Source organism: Spermophilus citellus (assembly GCF_964194105.1).
Source record: "Spermophilus citellus genome assembly, chromosome: 3".
NCBI classification, from domain to species: Eukaryota; Metazoa; Chordata; class Mammalia; order Rodentia; family Sciuridae; genus Spermophilus; species Spermophilus citellus.
In genome coordinates, this window is record NC_138184.1 from 8,094,677 (window position 1) to 8,108,134 (window position 13,458).

At 37.3% G+C, this 13,458-nt stretch overlaps 2 protein-coding genes across 2 annotated transcripts in view; both read right to left on the bottom strand.

Moving 5' to 3' along the window:
- The window catches only part of LOC308645891 (uncharacterized protein), a 400,184-nt gene that overhangs the window by 320,063 nt on the left and 66,663 nt on the right, over window positions 1-13,458 (bottom strand). The window lies entirely within an intron of this gene.
- LOC308645038 (uncharacterized protein) lies at window positions 1,478-11,748 on the bottom strand (the record flags this gene model as incomplete). Its single annotated transcript, XM_081286918.1, has 4 exons — window positions 1,478-4,518; window positions 5,415-5,598; window positions 10,004-10,130; window positions 11,701-11,748. The coding sequence occupies 4 exons, from the start codon at window positions 11,746-11,748 to the stop codon at window positions 2,487-2,489; spliced, it is 2,391 nt and encodes a 796-aa protein (XP_081143044.1). The 3' UTR covers window positions 1,478-2,486.

The following is a 13,458-nucleotide window of genomic DNA, read 5'->3' on the forward strand; positions in this document are numbered from 1 at the left end:
CACCAGGATGTATACATCTATGGGAAATTACATCAAGCTGTACACAGCTTGCACATTAGTGTATGTATACCTTGATAAACAGTAAAAAGTGATTAAGGGTAATGCTATAGTTATGCTTTTAAGAGATAATATATAACTTTCTAAAATATTTTTAGTTGTTAATAGACCTTTACTTTATTCATTTATTTATATGCCATGCTGAGAATCGAACACAGTGCCTCATACATACTAGGCAAATGCTCTACCACGTAGCCACAACACTACCCCTTAAAATACAATGTTTTAAAAAAGGGGAAGAGGTAGCAAAATGTACCTGAAACAGCTCATAGCATTCCTCTTCTCACATAAAGGCAGTAAAATCTTCCCTGTCTGAAGGATTCAAATATAAACCCTGCTCTACCAAAATAGGATGACAACTATCTGAGGCTTGCCTCAAATTACAGTCAGGATAACTTCATTAACCACAGCTCTACTCACTTTGGGGACCACGGTAGGCTTGTATAGACATCAATCCCATAAGCAGAGTGAAGGATGGGACTGGACTGTGAGCATGATGACAATCCTTCCGCAAACTGGTCAACTCTAACAGGGCAGTGAAAGTGCCAGAGGAAGTGCAATGAGAAGCAAAAACGCCAAAATGACAACACCAGAGCTTGCCAGAGAAATCTAAGTTGTGTTTGGCCAGGATACAGGAGTTAATGGAGACGTTTGTGGAGGTGCAGCCCCTGAGGAGACTGAGGTCAAGCACTTAACATTCAGTTTTGAGCAACGATGGATCACTGTGTCCAATACTAAGAAAAATGAGCTGAAAACTGGGGCCCACAAGGTCCCTCCTCATCTGTCTACCTATATCATGGTCCTAATAAGCAGGCAATTGTAGCTCCTTCCCTAAAGCCTTTCAAACTTCTTGCAAAGTTATTTTAGAAAACTATCACCTAGGATTAGAAGTGATTAAGGGAAATGTAGTCCTCAGCTATATCCAAATTACTATAACACACTTTACTAACTTAAAACATTAGATCAAAATTCCAGCCATGAGGGCGGGGGTTGTGGCTCAGGAGTCGAGTGCTTACCTAGCATGTATGAGTTCGATTCTCAGCACCACATATAAAAAAATAAAGATCCATCAACAACTTAAAAAATTTAAATTAAAAAAGATTCCAGTCATAAACAAACAAAGAATAAAACATAAAACAGCAAATAGATGACACGATACTCTTTCAAGGCCTTTGTACTAAGTAATTTCTACTAAAACTTTTTATTACACATGAAAAGCTTTTGATACTAAACACTAATATTCTCAAAAACAGTTGGTACTCTTAGTTTAAAGAGAAGAGGGGAATTATTGGGTAGGCAACTTTCAATATCCAGATGAAGAAAAAGATGAAGGCGAAGAAGAAGAAGGCGATGGCAAACACGAAGACAAAGACGAAGAAGAAGAAGGTGCCAAAGCTGTGAGTTCAAAGTTAAACAACAATTACAAAAAAGAATGCACTTGAGCCAGAATCAATGATATATGCCTGCACTCCCAAACTTAGGAGGCTAAGGCAGAAGTCCAGGAGTTACAAGCCTGGACAACATAGCCAGACAGTGTCTCAGAGGAGAAGCATACACACACGTACATACACAATCTCCCAAGAGTCCAAAAGACTTTGTAATGGAAATAACATTTACATCTCAGCTAAAGAAACTCACGTCATACTCAAAAGTATGTTATAAAAGCTGAAAGGGGAAATATATAACCTTAAATCTTCCTATTAGAAAACATTGGAAATCAATGACAATCTAGAAGTCCACTTTAATGAGGCACTGATCTCCTTTTCTAGCTCAAATTTTGAATTTTCTTATACAAGTGTTGAGAGCAACAGCCAAGTCAAGATGGCGCCTGACACTTTGCCAGGAGGAGTAGTTTGAGAAGTAATGCCAGCGAGCTATTAAGAGGATGAGGATTCCTTAATGACTGACTGCTGTATCTAGATGATGTTAATTGAGTTAAGCTATGTCTAATTATGAAGATGGTGAGGATTCCTTAATGACTGATTGCTGTAACTGGATGATGTTAATTGAGATAAGCTGTCTGTATTTACTTGGGTATATATACCTCTGCTGGTCTGAACACAGTGGCTCCCGCTGTTTCCACCTTCACAAGTTGCTTGTCGCCCCTGGCTACTTTGCACAGCCCAGCCAGACTGCGGCACAAATTATGTTCAAAATCAAAAGGCTTTACCATGTAGCTTACAAACACAGGGTTTCTCTCAGTTGTCCTCAACTATTCAAAAGAATGTGTGATAATCTCCTACTTTCTCACATTTATAATGTCTCTACAGTATGAGACTTCACAAAATGAGACTTCAAAAATTGCATTAGTTCAGAAAATCTCTTGCAGAGATTCCCTTACTCCTTACATTTATATGCTGTCCCTTGTGCGAATTTTCACGTCTTTGAAAGTAGGCTGTAAAAATAAAGGCTTTGCCACATTCCTTACATTAATATGGTTTCCCTCCAGTATGGCTTCTCACATGTATCCCAAAGGATGAGGGAGAACGGAAAGCTCTTCCACACTGAAGACATTCAAAGGGTTTTTCTCCAGTGTGCGTTCTAGCATGTATATTTAGGGATGAAGAATGTCGAAATGCCTTCCCACATTCCTTACATTCATAGGGTTTTTCCTCAGTGTGGATTCTCATATGGATACTAAGAGCTGAGAAGCAAATAAAGGCTTTTCCACATTTTTTACATTCATACGGTTTCTCTCCAGTGTGAGTTCTTCTATGTACTGTAAGATGGGAAGAACTACTGAAGGCTTTCCCACATTCCTTACATTCATATGGTTTCTCTCCAGTATGGCTTCTTACATGTATCCCAAACGATGAGGGAGAACGGAAAGCTCTTCCACACTCCAGACATTCAAAGGGTTTTTCTCCAGTATGCATTCTTGCATGTATATTAAGGGATGAAGAATGTCGAAATGCCTTCCCACATTCCTTACATTCATAGGGTTTTTCCTCAGTGTGGGTTCTCATGTGGATACTAAGAGCTGAGAAACAAATAAAGGCTTTTCCACATTTTTCACATTCATAAGGTTTCTCTCCAGTGTGAGTTCTTCTATGTACTGTAAGATAGGAAGAACTAATAAAGGCTTTGCCACATTCCTTACATTCATATGGTTTATCTCCAGTATGGTTTCTCACATGTCTCCCAAAGGATGAGGGAGAACTGAAAGCTCTTCCACACTCCAGACATTCAAAGGGTTTTTCTCCAGTGTGCATTCTTGCATGTATAGTAAGGTATGAAGAATGTCGAAATGCCTTCCCACATTCCTTACATTCATAGGGTTTTTCCTCAGTGTGGGTTCTCAAGTGGCTTCTAAGACCTGACAAACGAATAAAGGCTTTCCCACATTTTTTACATTCATAAGGTTTCTCTCCAGTGTGAGTTCTTCTATGTACTCTAAGAGAGGAAGAACTAATGAAGGCCTTCCCACATTCCTCACACTCATAAGGCTTTTCTCCACTGTGAGTTCTTAGGTGTTCAGTGAGGGATGAGGAATGACTAAAGGCCTTCCCACACTCCTTACATTCATATTGAACCTTACCATTGTGATCTCTCACATGTGCTTTAAAGGATGAGGGACAACTGAAGGCCTTCCCACATTCCTTACATTCATAGGGTTTCTCTCTACTCTGATTTTTCACATGTGTATTCAGGGAAGTGGGAAGATAGAAGGCTTTTCCACATTCCAGACATTCATAAGGTTTCTCTCCAGTGTGTTTTCTCATGTGGATACTTAAGGAGGAGGGGCAATTGTAGGCTTTCCCACATTCCTTACATTTATAGGGTTCCTCTCCGGTGTGTGTCCTCACATGTACAGTGAGTTTTGAAGATTCACTGAAGGCCTTCCCACACTCTTTACATTCATAAGGCTTCTCTCCTGTGTGAATTCTTACATGTCTTATAAGATGAGAGGAAGAGTTAAAGGCCTTCCCACATTCCTTACATTCATAGGGCTTATCTCCACTATGAATTCTTTGGTGTTTGGAGAGTGATGAGGAACAACTAAAGGCCTTCCCACATTCCTTACATTCATAGGGCTTATCTCCACTGTGAATTCTTTTGTGTTCTGTGAGGTGGGAAGAACTATTGAAAGTTTTCCCACATTCCTTACATTCATAGTTTGCGTTTTCACTATGAATTTTCATATGTGCTCTGAACATGGAGGAACAACTGAAGGTCTTTATACATTCCTTACATTCATATTGTTTTTCTTCAGTAGGAGTTTTCATATGCTTCTTAAAACAAGAAAGAAAATGGAAGGCTTTCCCACATTCCTTACACTGATAGGGTTTGTTTCCAGTGTGAGATCTGGTGTGATTCTTAAGTGATGAATGAAACAGGAAGGACTTGCCACACTCACAGCATTCAAAGGATTTCACTTCAGTAGTTCTCTGGAGCATAAGATTTGAAATTTGTCCACATTTATTTTCTTCATTGTATTCACAGATGTTCTGTACCACATGACTTTTAAACATAAAAGACAGATTATTAGTAATAAAATTTACCATTTTCAGTGAATATGTATGCTTTCTGCCCCATCAACTTATAAGTTCTCAAGAAGGCTCTTCCACAGCCAACATTGTCACTAAGCTTTTGACTTATATGATTTTTCTGGTAAATCTGTCAAACCAATCTATGTGTCAAACCTTCAATATCTCAGTATCATTTGTTCGAAAAACTAGCAAAATTCCTTGTGAAAGCACAATATTTTTTTATTTTGAATTTGAATCCTTTTATTTCTTTTTTTAAATTTATTTTTTATTTGCATGTATTCATTAGTTATACATGATAGCAGAATGCATTTTGATACATCATACATAAATGGAGTATGATTTCTCATTTCTTCTGGTTATACAGGATGTAGAGTTACACTGATCATGTAATCATATATGCACATGGGATAATAATGTCCAATTCATTCTACTATTATATCCACACACCCTCCCTTCCCCTCACTCCACTCTTTCTAATCCAAAGTACCTCTATTCTTCCCAATCCCCCCCCCATTGTGAATTAGCATCCACCTAGCAGAGAAAACACTTGGCCTTTGGTTCTTTGCACCAGTTTCATCCATTTACTGGCAAATGCCATGATTTCATTCTTAAAAGCATAATTTTTGACCTAGGTTTATGTTGAAAATATGTTTCTTTTTAAAAAATATTTTTTAGTTATAGATGGATGCAATATCTTTATTTCGTTTATTCATTTTTATGTGATGCTGAGGATCGAACCCAGTCCTCACATGTGGGAGGCAAGCACTCTGCCTGCTACTGAGCCACAACCCCAGCCCCAAAATATGTTTCTTAAATCTCAAAATTGTTTCCTGATGCACTACCTTCTCTTATATAAAGGGCACTCACCTTAAACCGTTCTCATGACTTTTGTTCCAATCATCCACACCATGGAAGTCCTGGTTTTCATATAAAATAGAGGAGCAGGAACCATTTCTTTTGAATCTCACTACTTTCTGTTCATTCGATATTTTTTCTCCATTGTTATCTTGAAGAACAACTAATTCCTTATTATTAAGTAGAGACTCAAAACCTGAAACAAAACAAAAATAAATAAATAAATAAATAAATAAAGTTACCATTGAGCGAAGGACTTTGAGCAGTGCAGCTGTTTCAGGACTTCATTATTAATAGGCAGAAGGGTCAAAAGTAAAACAGTTCACTAAAAACTATTGAAGAAGAGTCAGGTTCTGCCAGCTCTGACCCATAGAGCTGACCAGACAGGCATTTCCCTGCTGTGATTAGTTGCAATACTAAAATGGGCTCTCTCAGCTGCAGAGGCATGTAACTTATGTGGACCTACAGACCAGCAGAGTGGAGAATCTGGTTTCATTTCAAACTCCAGTTTCAATTACATAGCACTTACATTTTGTCAGGCACTAAACATAATCAAGAGATGATGTAAAGTATATGAGAGCTTAGGCTGCATACCAGGGAATTTTAATTAAGAGATTTTGACCATCCACAGATGTAGGTCTCTGGGAAGATATTAGTATCAAATCCCTACAGACCAAGCAACAGCTATGTAGTCAACTGATCTTTGACAAAGAATTGACAGCAACACAATAGAGAAAAGATAGCCTTTTCCACAAATGCTGTTAGAACACTGGACATACCCACATAAAATAATGAATCTATGCCCTTCACAAAGTCACATACATTCCTATACATTATCAATGAATCCACTGAAAGAGAAATTAGGAAAACTAACCTATTCACAATAGCCACCCCCCCAAAAAAAAAAAAAAAAAAAAAAAAAACTGGGAATCAATCTAACAAAAGATCTCACCATGAAAACCATAGAACACTAAAGAAAGAAACTGAAGAAAATTTCAGCAGATGAAAAGATCTCCCATGCTCCTAGACAGGCAGAATTAATATTGTCAAAATGGCCTTACTACCAAAAGCATTATTCAGATTCAATGCAATTCCTATTAAAATCCCAATGACATTCTTCACAGAAATAGAAAAAGCAATCATGAAATTTATTTGGAATAAGAGACCCAGAATAGCTAAAGCAATCATTAGCAAGAAAAGTGAAGCAGGTGGCATCACAATACCAGATCTTAAACTATACTACACAGCTATAGTAACAAAAAACAGCAGGGTACTGGCACCAAAATAGATTGTAGACCAATGATACACAATATAGGACACAGAGACAAACCCACATAAATACAGTTATCTCCTACTAGACAAGAATGCCAAAAACAATCACTGGAGAAAAGATAGCCTATTCAACAAATGGTACAGCAACACTGGAAATCCATATGTAGCAAAATGAAATTAAACCTCTATCTCTCACCCTGCGCAAAAAATCAACTCAAAGTAGATAAAAAACTTAGGTACTAGAACAGAGACCCTATGCCTAATAGTAGAAAAAAAATAGGCCCAAATATTTACCACATTGAATTAGGATCTAACTTCCTTAACAAGACTCCTAAAATGCAAGAAGCAAAGTCAAAATAATCAACAAATGGGATGGATTCAAATTAAAAAGCTTCTTCTCTCAAAGGAAACAATTAATAACGTAAAGAGAGAGCCTACAGATTGGGAGAAAATCTTTACCACATGCAACTCCAATAAAGCATTAATCTCTACAATATATAAAACTCAAAAAACTTGACACCAAAAAAAACAAATAACCTAATCAATTAATGGGCTAAGGAACTAAATAGACACTTCACAAAAGAAGAAATACAATCAATCAATAATTTGCATTTCTTCTTTTTTTGACAAATAATCTTTTTTTAATATATTTATTTTATTTATTTATTTTTATGTGGTGCTGAGTATCCAAACCAGGGCCTCGCACGTGATAGGCGAGCTCTCTACCGCTGAACCACAATCCCAGCCCACATTTCTTCTTTTGAAAATCTGTTTAGTCCCTTTTGCCCATTTCTTGACTGGGTTATTTGGTTTTTGTTTGCTTTGGGTTTTTTTGTTTGTTTGTTTGTTTTGTTCTGCTGTTGAATTTTTTTGTTCCTTGTATATTCTGGATGTTAATCTCCTGTCAGAGGAATAGGTGGAAAAGATTTTCTCTCATCCTGAAGGCTGTCTCTTCGCACATAATCATTTCTTTTGCTGCGTTACACAAAGAATTCTTAAAGATCAATAATAAGAGAACAAAAAAATACCATAAAAATATAGCCAAAGACCTAAACAAAAAATTAAACAAATACAGACAAATGGCAAGTAAAAAAGTAAAAGTACGCTCCACATCCTAAAATCATCCAGGAAAAACAAAACAGTGACACACCTCTACACGCCTTTTTGAACAGCCAAAATCCAGAAAATTGACAATGCTGAATATTGGCAAAAATGTAGAGAAACAGGAACTCTCATTCATTCTTGCTGGGAATGCAAAATGGTACAGCTACTTACGAAGACAATCTGGTGGTTTCTTATAAAATTAAAAATACGCTTACCATGGGGCTGGGGCTAGCACTCACCTAGCACATGTGAGGCACTGGGTTCAATACTCAGCACCACATAAAAATAAATAAATAAAGATATTGTGTCCATCTAAAAAATAAATATTAAAAAAAAATCTCTTACCATATGATCCAGCAATTAAATTGTGTCCCTTGGCATTCATCCAAGGAGTCAAAACTGCACACAAAAAGCTACACATGTTTATGAGAGCATAATTCATACTTGTCAAAACCTGAAAGCATCCAAGATGCCCTTTAGTAAACGGGATGATAAATAAACTGTGGCACATCTATACTACATAATGTTATTCAACAGTAAGAGAAAAATCATAAAAAGACATGAACGAAACTTAAATGCACATTACCGAGTGAAATAGGCCAATCTGAACAAGCTACACACAACAAAAATTCCAACTTTATGACATTCCACAAAAGATAAAAATATACAGATGATATAAAGACCAGTGGCTGCGAAAGGGTTAAGAGAGAGTAAGGAATTCAAAAGTGAAAGCACAGAAAATTTCTAGGGGAATAAAACTACTCTATATATTACTATGATGGTACATTTGCCCAAAGCCATAAAATGTACAACACCACAAATGAACCTTAATATAGGCTACTATATTAAGTAGTAATATAGGCTATAGACTCTAGTTAATGATGAAGATGTGTCAATGTACATTGATCATTTGTAAATTAAACATGGACCATTCTGGTGGAAGATGTTCATACTGAAAGAAGCTGTCTGTGTTGTGAGGACAGTAGTTGTTAGAAATCTCTCTACATTCCACTTAATTTTGCTTTCAAACTGAAACTGCTCTAAAAATTAAAGCCTGTTACTCTGGGGCATGGTGGTACACACCTATAACTCCAGCTATTCAGGAGGCTGAGGCAGGAAGATCCCAAATTTGAAGCCAACTTGGGTAACTTAGCAAGACCTTTTCTCAAAATAAAAAAGAGCTGGGGATTTACCTCAGTGGTAGAGAGCCCCTGGGCTAAATTCTAAGTACCACATAAACATACACATACATACATACATATGTGCATACATACAAATGTACATACAAACATACATTTTTTTAAAGCCTATTTTGAAAATGTTCACCCGTACTCAGAATATTGCCTTATATGGAAACAAGGTCTTTGTCAATATAGTAAAGTTAAGATGAGGTTATTCTGGATTAAGATGGATCCTAAATCCGATGACTGATGTCCCTATATGGACAGAGATTAGAAATAGGTACACGGGGAAGGTAATGGTGGAGGCAGAGACTGGAGTGATACATCTATAAACAAACAAACAAACAAACAAAAAAATGCCAGCAACCACCAGAAGCTACAAAGAGACAGGGAGGGACTTTTTCCTTAGAGCCTTTAGAAAGAATATAGCTCCACTGATACCTTGCTTCACACTCCCAGATGCCAGAAATATGAAAGAATAAAAATTTCTATACTTTTTACCCACCAGTTTATGATACTTGTTCATAGAGAGCCTAAGAAACCAATATAATCTACCCCATAGACTCCTCTCTAAATCATCCAAAAAGCACAAATTCTCTACTAGGTACTTTCTAACACCCTCTTACTAAGATGCCCCTCGACTCCCCATGGGTATGTTCTCCATGACTGCAAAATAAACCCCGCTTGTTTAACTTACAGGTGTGCTCCTGGTGTTCTCTGGGTAAAGGGCATTCACAGCAGTAGACTCTTCAAAGGTCTCAAATCACAAATTCTCCCTGTGCCCCAGAGAAGCCCCTCAATCCCCACACATTCAATACTTAATAAGCTTTAAGGCTTTCAACCACAAAAAGAAAAAACAAGTTTAATATGCCTGTGTTCGTTTTAATGAAGAAGCCTCCAGATCGTAAGAACCCTGTGGTTAGTGACCACGTTTGTCTTATTTACCAAGTACTCCCACTCCACAGCACAGATCCTGGAACAAGGTCAACTAGCAGATGAAATTGTTTGCTAAACCACTACATGAACCAATATTGCCAATCTTACCTAATGAGACCAGGTTCTGGAAGGTTTCCAGCATCACATCTCTGTAGAGCCTCCTCTGAGCAAGATCCAGCAAAGCCCACTCCTGCTGGGTAAAGTCCACAGCCACATCCTCAAAGGTCACCAAGTCCTAAAAGATGCCACAAATTCTGTTCAGAAAGGTACAATTCCTCCAGTGCGTGCGAGATGATGGGTGAGGCTGACAGCACAGGGGACCTGAGAATCAATTCAGGGGAGGTTCAGAAGATTCTGTGGACTCCCCAAGTCTATGGCAGGACTCCGTCAGCAGAACTCTTTCCCTTTCTACACACACATACTTAGTGACTGAATAAATCCTGTCTAAAGCCAAAATACTTCTAAAATACTACATTAGTCTCTTTGCAGTTGATAGTAATGAAATAAGAAAGAAAAAAAAGTTATTTTCCTTCGAACCTGCACAGAACACTGGTATGTGGGTAATTTTCCACACACATCAAGCAATTCTCCAACAGACACGAGCTAGGTTTCCTGTTATTCAATAACATTCTTACACTATCTACATGGACAGCTTCATCCCACAGGTTGAGGGCTCAGTCCCACAAAACTTCCCTATACTTCAAGCAACATAACAACTAGTACATTGTCATTTATACTTCTGACCAAATGGCTACATCTCAGGGTCCCCACTGTACCCTCCTTGAGTTGGCTAATATGCTGGGATGGCTTACAGAATCTATGCAAACACTTCATTGTGCTTATGGTTTCTTATAAATACACAGAACTATGCAGATAAAGAAATATACATGGCATAGCAGGGTAGGAAAAGCTGCAGAACTTCCATGCCTATTGGGGTGCCTCGTACCAGGAACCTCTACATATTCAGCTATACAGAAGCTCCCTAAATTTATTCTTTTTGGCTTCTCACAGAGGCTTTACTAGAAAGCATGACTGATTTAAATTAGCAATTTAAATAATCAATTTAACCTTCAGTACCTCTCAACTTCAAGGTTAGGGGATAGGGGTGAGGAGTCAAACATACCTTAGTTCTTCTGGACCAGCACTCATCCTGAGGCTCTGTCCTAGTCACCAGTCATCATACAAAGCTACTCTTATCACTCCAGACATCTGAAGGGTTTTAGGAACTCTATACCAGGATATGGGACCAAAACCACATATTGGACAATATCATATTATTCCTTATTGAGAAATTCTTCCTTATTCAAGAATAACTTCACCTGCTACTTTATTCCTATTAAGGCATTGAGCACAACATCAAACTCAGGTTTAAATCTTGATGAGGTTTTAATGAATGAAAACACAGAGAGTGAATGGGAACTTTTCCTTTTTTCCCCTCTCAAAATCCTGAGAGGCCCAAGAGCCTGCACATCTTTCAACTCAGGCCCACAGCTGGCTCGGTTTTAAAGTATTGTGGCCTGGACTCACCAAACTATACCACGTGCACTTACTCTAGCCTATCACCTACTTATGTAAGTAAAGTTTTATTGCAATACAATAAAACATTTGTTTATGTTCCTCTATGAATATATTTGGTATTAAAATGACAATTTCCTTGTAATAGAAATTCTATGACCTTCAAAACCTAAAATACTTACAATGTGATCCAAGAAAAAGAAGCAGATTGCTAACCTGTGCTCTAAAATAGCAGCAGGATATCAAATGAAATAGAAATATTCTTTTAGAGCATTATACCTTTTACTTACCTGCATCATACTTTTCTGTAATCCAACACTTATTCTTTCTTCCTCCATGTCACCTTCATAAAGAAAAGTAAGACATTGAGAAGGTATAGGTAAGACAGAAGCTGACATGGAAATCGAACCCTCCAGAGAATTCCCATATTCATGAGCCTGGATATTGTAGCACATCCATTACCAGTGACAACTCAAAACACATACCATGACTCCTAAGTAAATACAAACTGAACTTGTGTGACACTGGAACAATCCTTTCTTCCCTAGAGATAAAAAAAACACTTTTACCCTTGTCAATGATACAAAAGAGGTTAATAGTAACATTTTATTAGTAAATTAACTCAAGTCTTAAGAACATCTGGCTGTCCATTTCCCCATGATAACAAAAAGCATTAAATGTATCAAGTGGTGCCTTCAACCCTAAGAATATATATTCCCTGACTCATATCTAAGAAAGCACTAATTTACTTAAACACTAGGCTTCTTGGGGCTGCTTGACCAACATTTTTACTTGTTTACCATTTTACAGGATAATAGGCATTACTACAAACCCCTGAACACTGCTGTCATCCCAACCCCACCCAATGGGCTCCACAAAACCTAATTTCTGAGAAAGAGAATCAAGCTATTTGTTATGGTTTGAATCTGGGATGTCTTTCAAAGCCTCCTGTGTGGAAGGCTTGGTCTCCAGTGCTGCAGTGTTCAGAGTTTGGGCTTGGGGGAAGCGATTGGATTATACGGGTCTGACTTCGTCAGTGGATTAATCCATTTTATGGATTAAGAGTTTGAATGGACTACTGGGAGGTAACAGGAACTATAAGAGGTAGAATCTAGAAGAGATGAGAAAGAGGAAAAGGAAGAAGTAGTGGAGGTGGTGGAGGTGGTGCTGGTGGTGGGTGGTGATGGTAGTGGTAGAAGAGGGGGAGGAGGAAGAAGAAAATTTCATTGTATCTAGCCATTAAAAGAATCATATTTAAAACATGCACAAGGAAACAGAAGTTGCAAACTGTTTTACAGAAAGTTTCACAAAATTAGTAGGAAATTCATAATTCCAGTGTAGAGAGGGAAGATAATTATCTACTTCCAACACCAGAAGGGTACAACTAAAAAATATGCCAGATCACATACAAAGTACAAGTAATACAAAAGTATTGGTAACAGTTGAAAAATGAACAATAAGTATAAATCACAATTTAAGTTCATTTCATCCTAGGAATGACGGATGCTTAAAAACTGAATCACTAAAAAAAGAAAAAGGAAAAAAAAGAATAAAACTGAATCACTGGGACTCAGTGGTAAGGTGCCTTACTAGCATTGAGTCCCTGTATTCAATCCCAGCACCACAAGAATAAAATAAACAAAAATTGAATCACTGATTAATGAAATTCACAGTATTCATAGAAAGGTTATTTGACATATTCCCTTAGACACAAAGCAATGACTAATCTATTTCAGTGTACATTGCTAAGAATAACTTAGGCCATTAGAAAGGATTAGATTTTATATGTTAAAAAATGCAAGCATTCTATTTAATAGGGAAATACTGATTAATTTTCTCTGAAATCAGGAACAAGAATGAAAATTATATGCTAATCTCCATTCAGCTGGGAGTCCTGGCAAGTGCAGTAATTAGAAACAAAAAAAAAAAAATGGAAAACACAAATATTTAGGAGAAAAAAGATTCAAACTGGCACATTTTCTGTGCAAAATTTAAGAATCTAAAAATAAGTGACCAAGCTTTTTTTTTTTTCTCCCTGCATTTTGCAG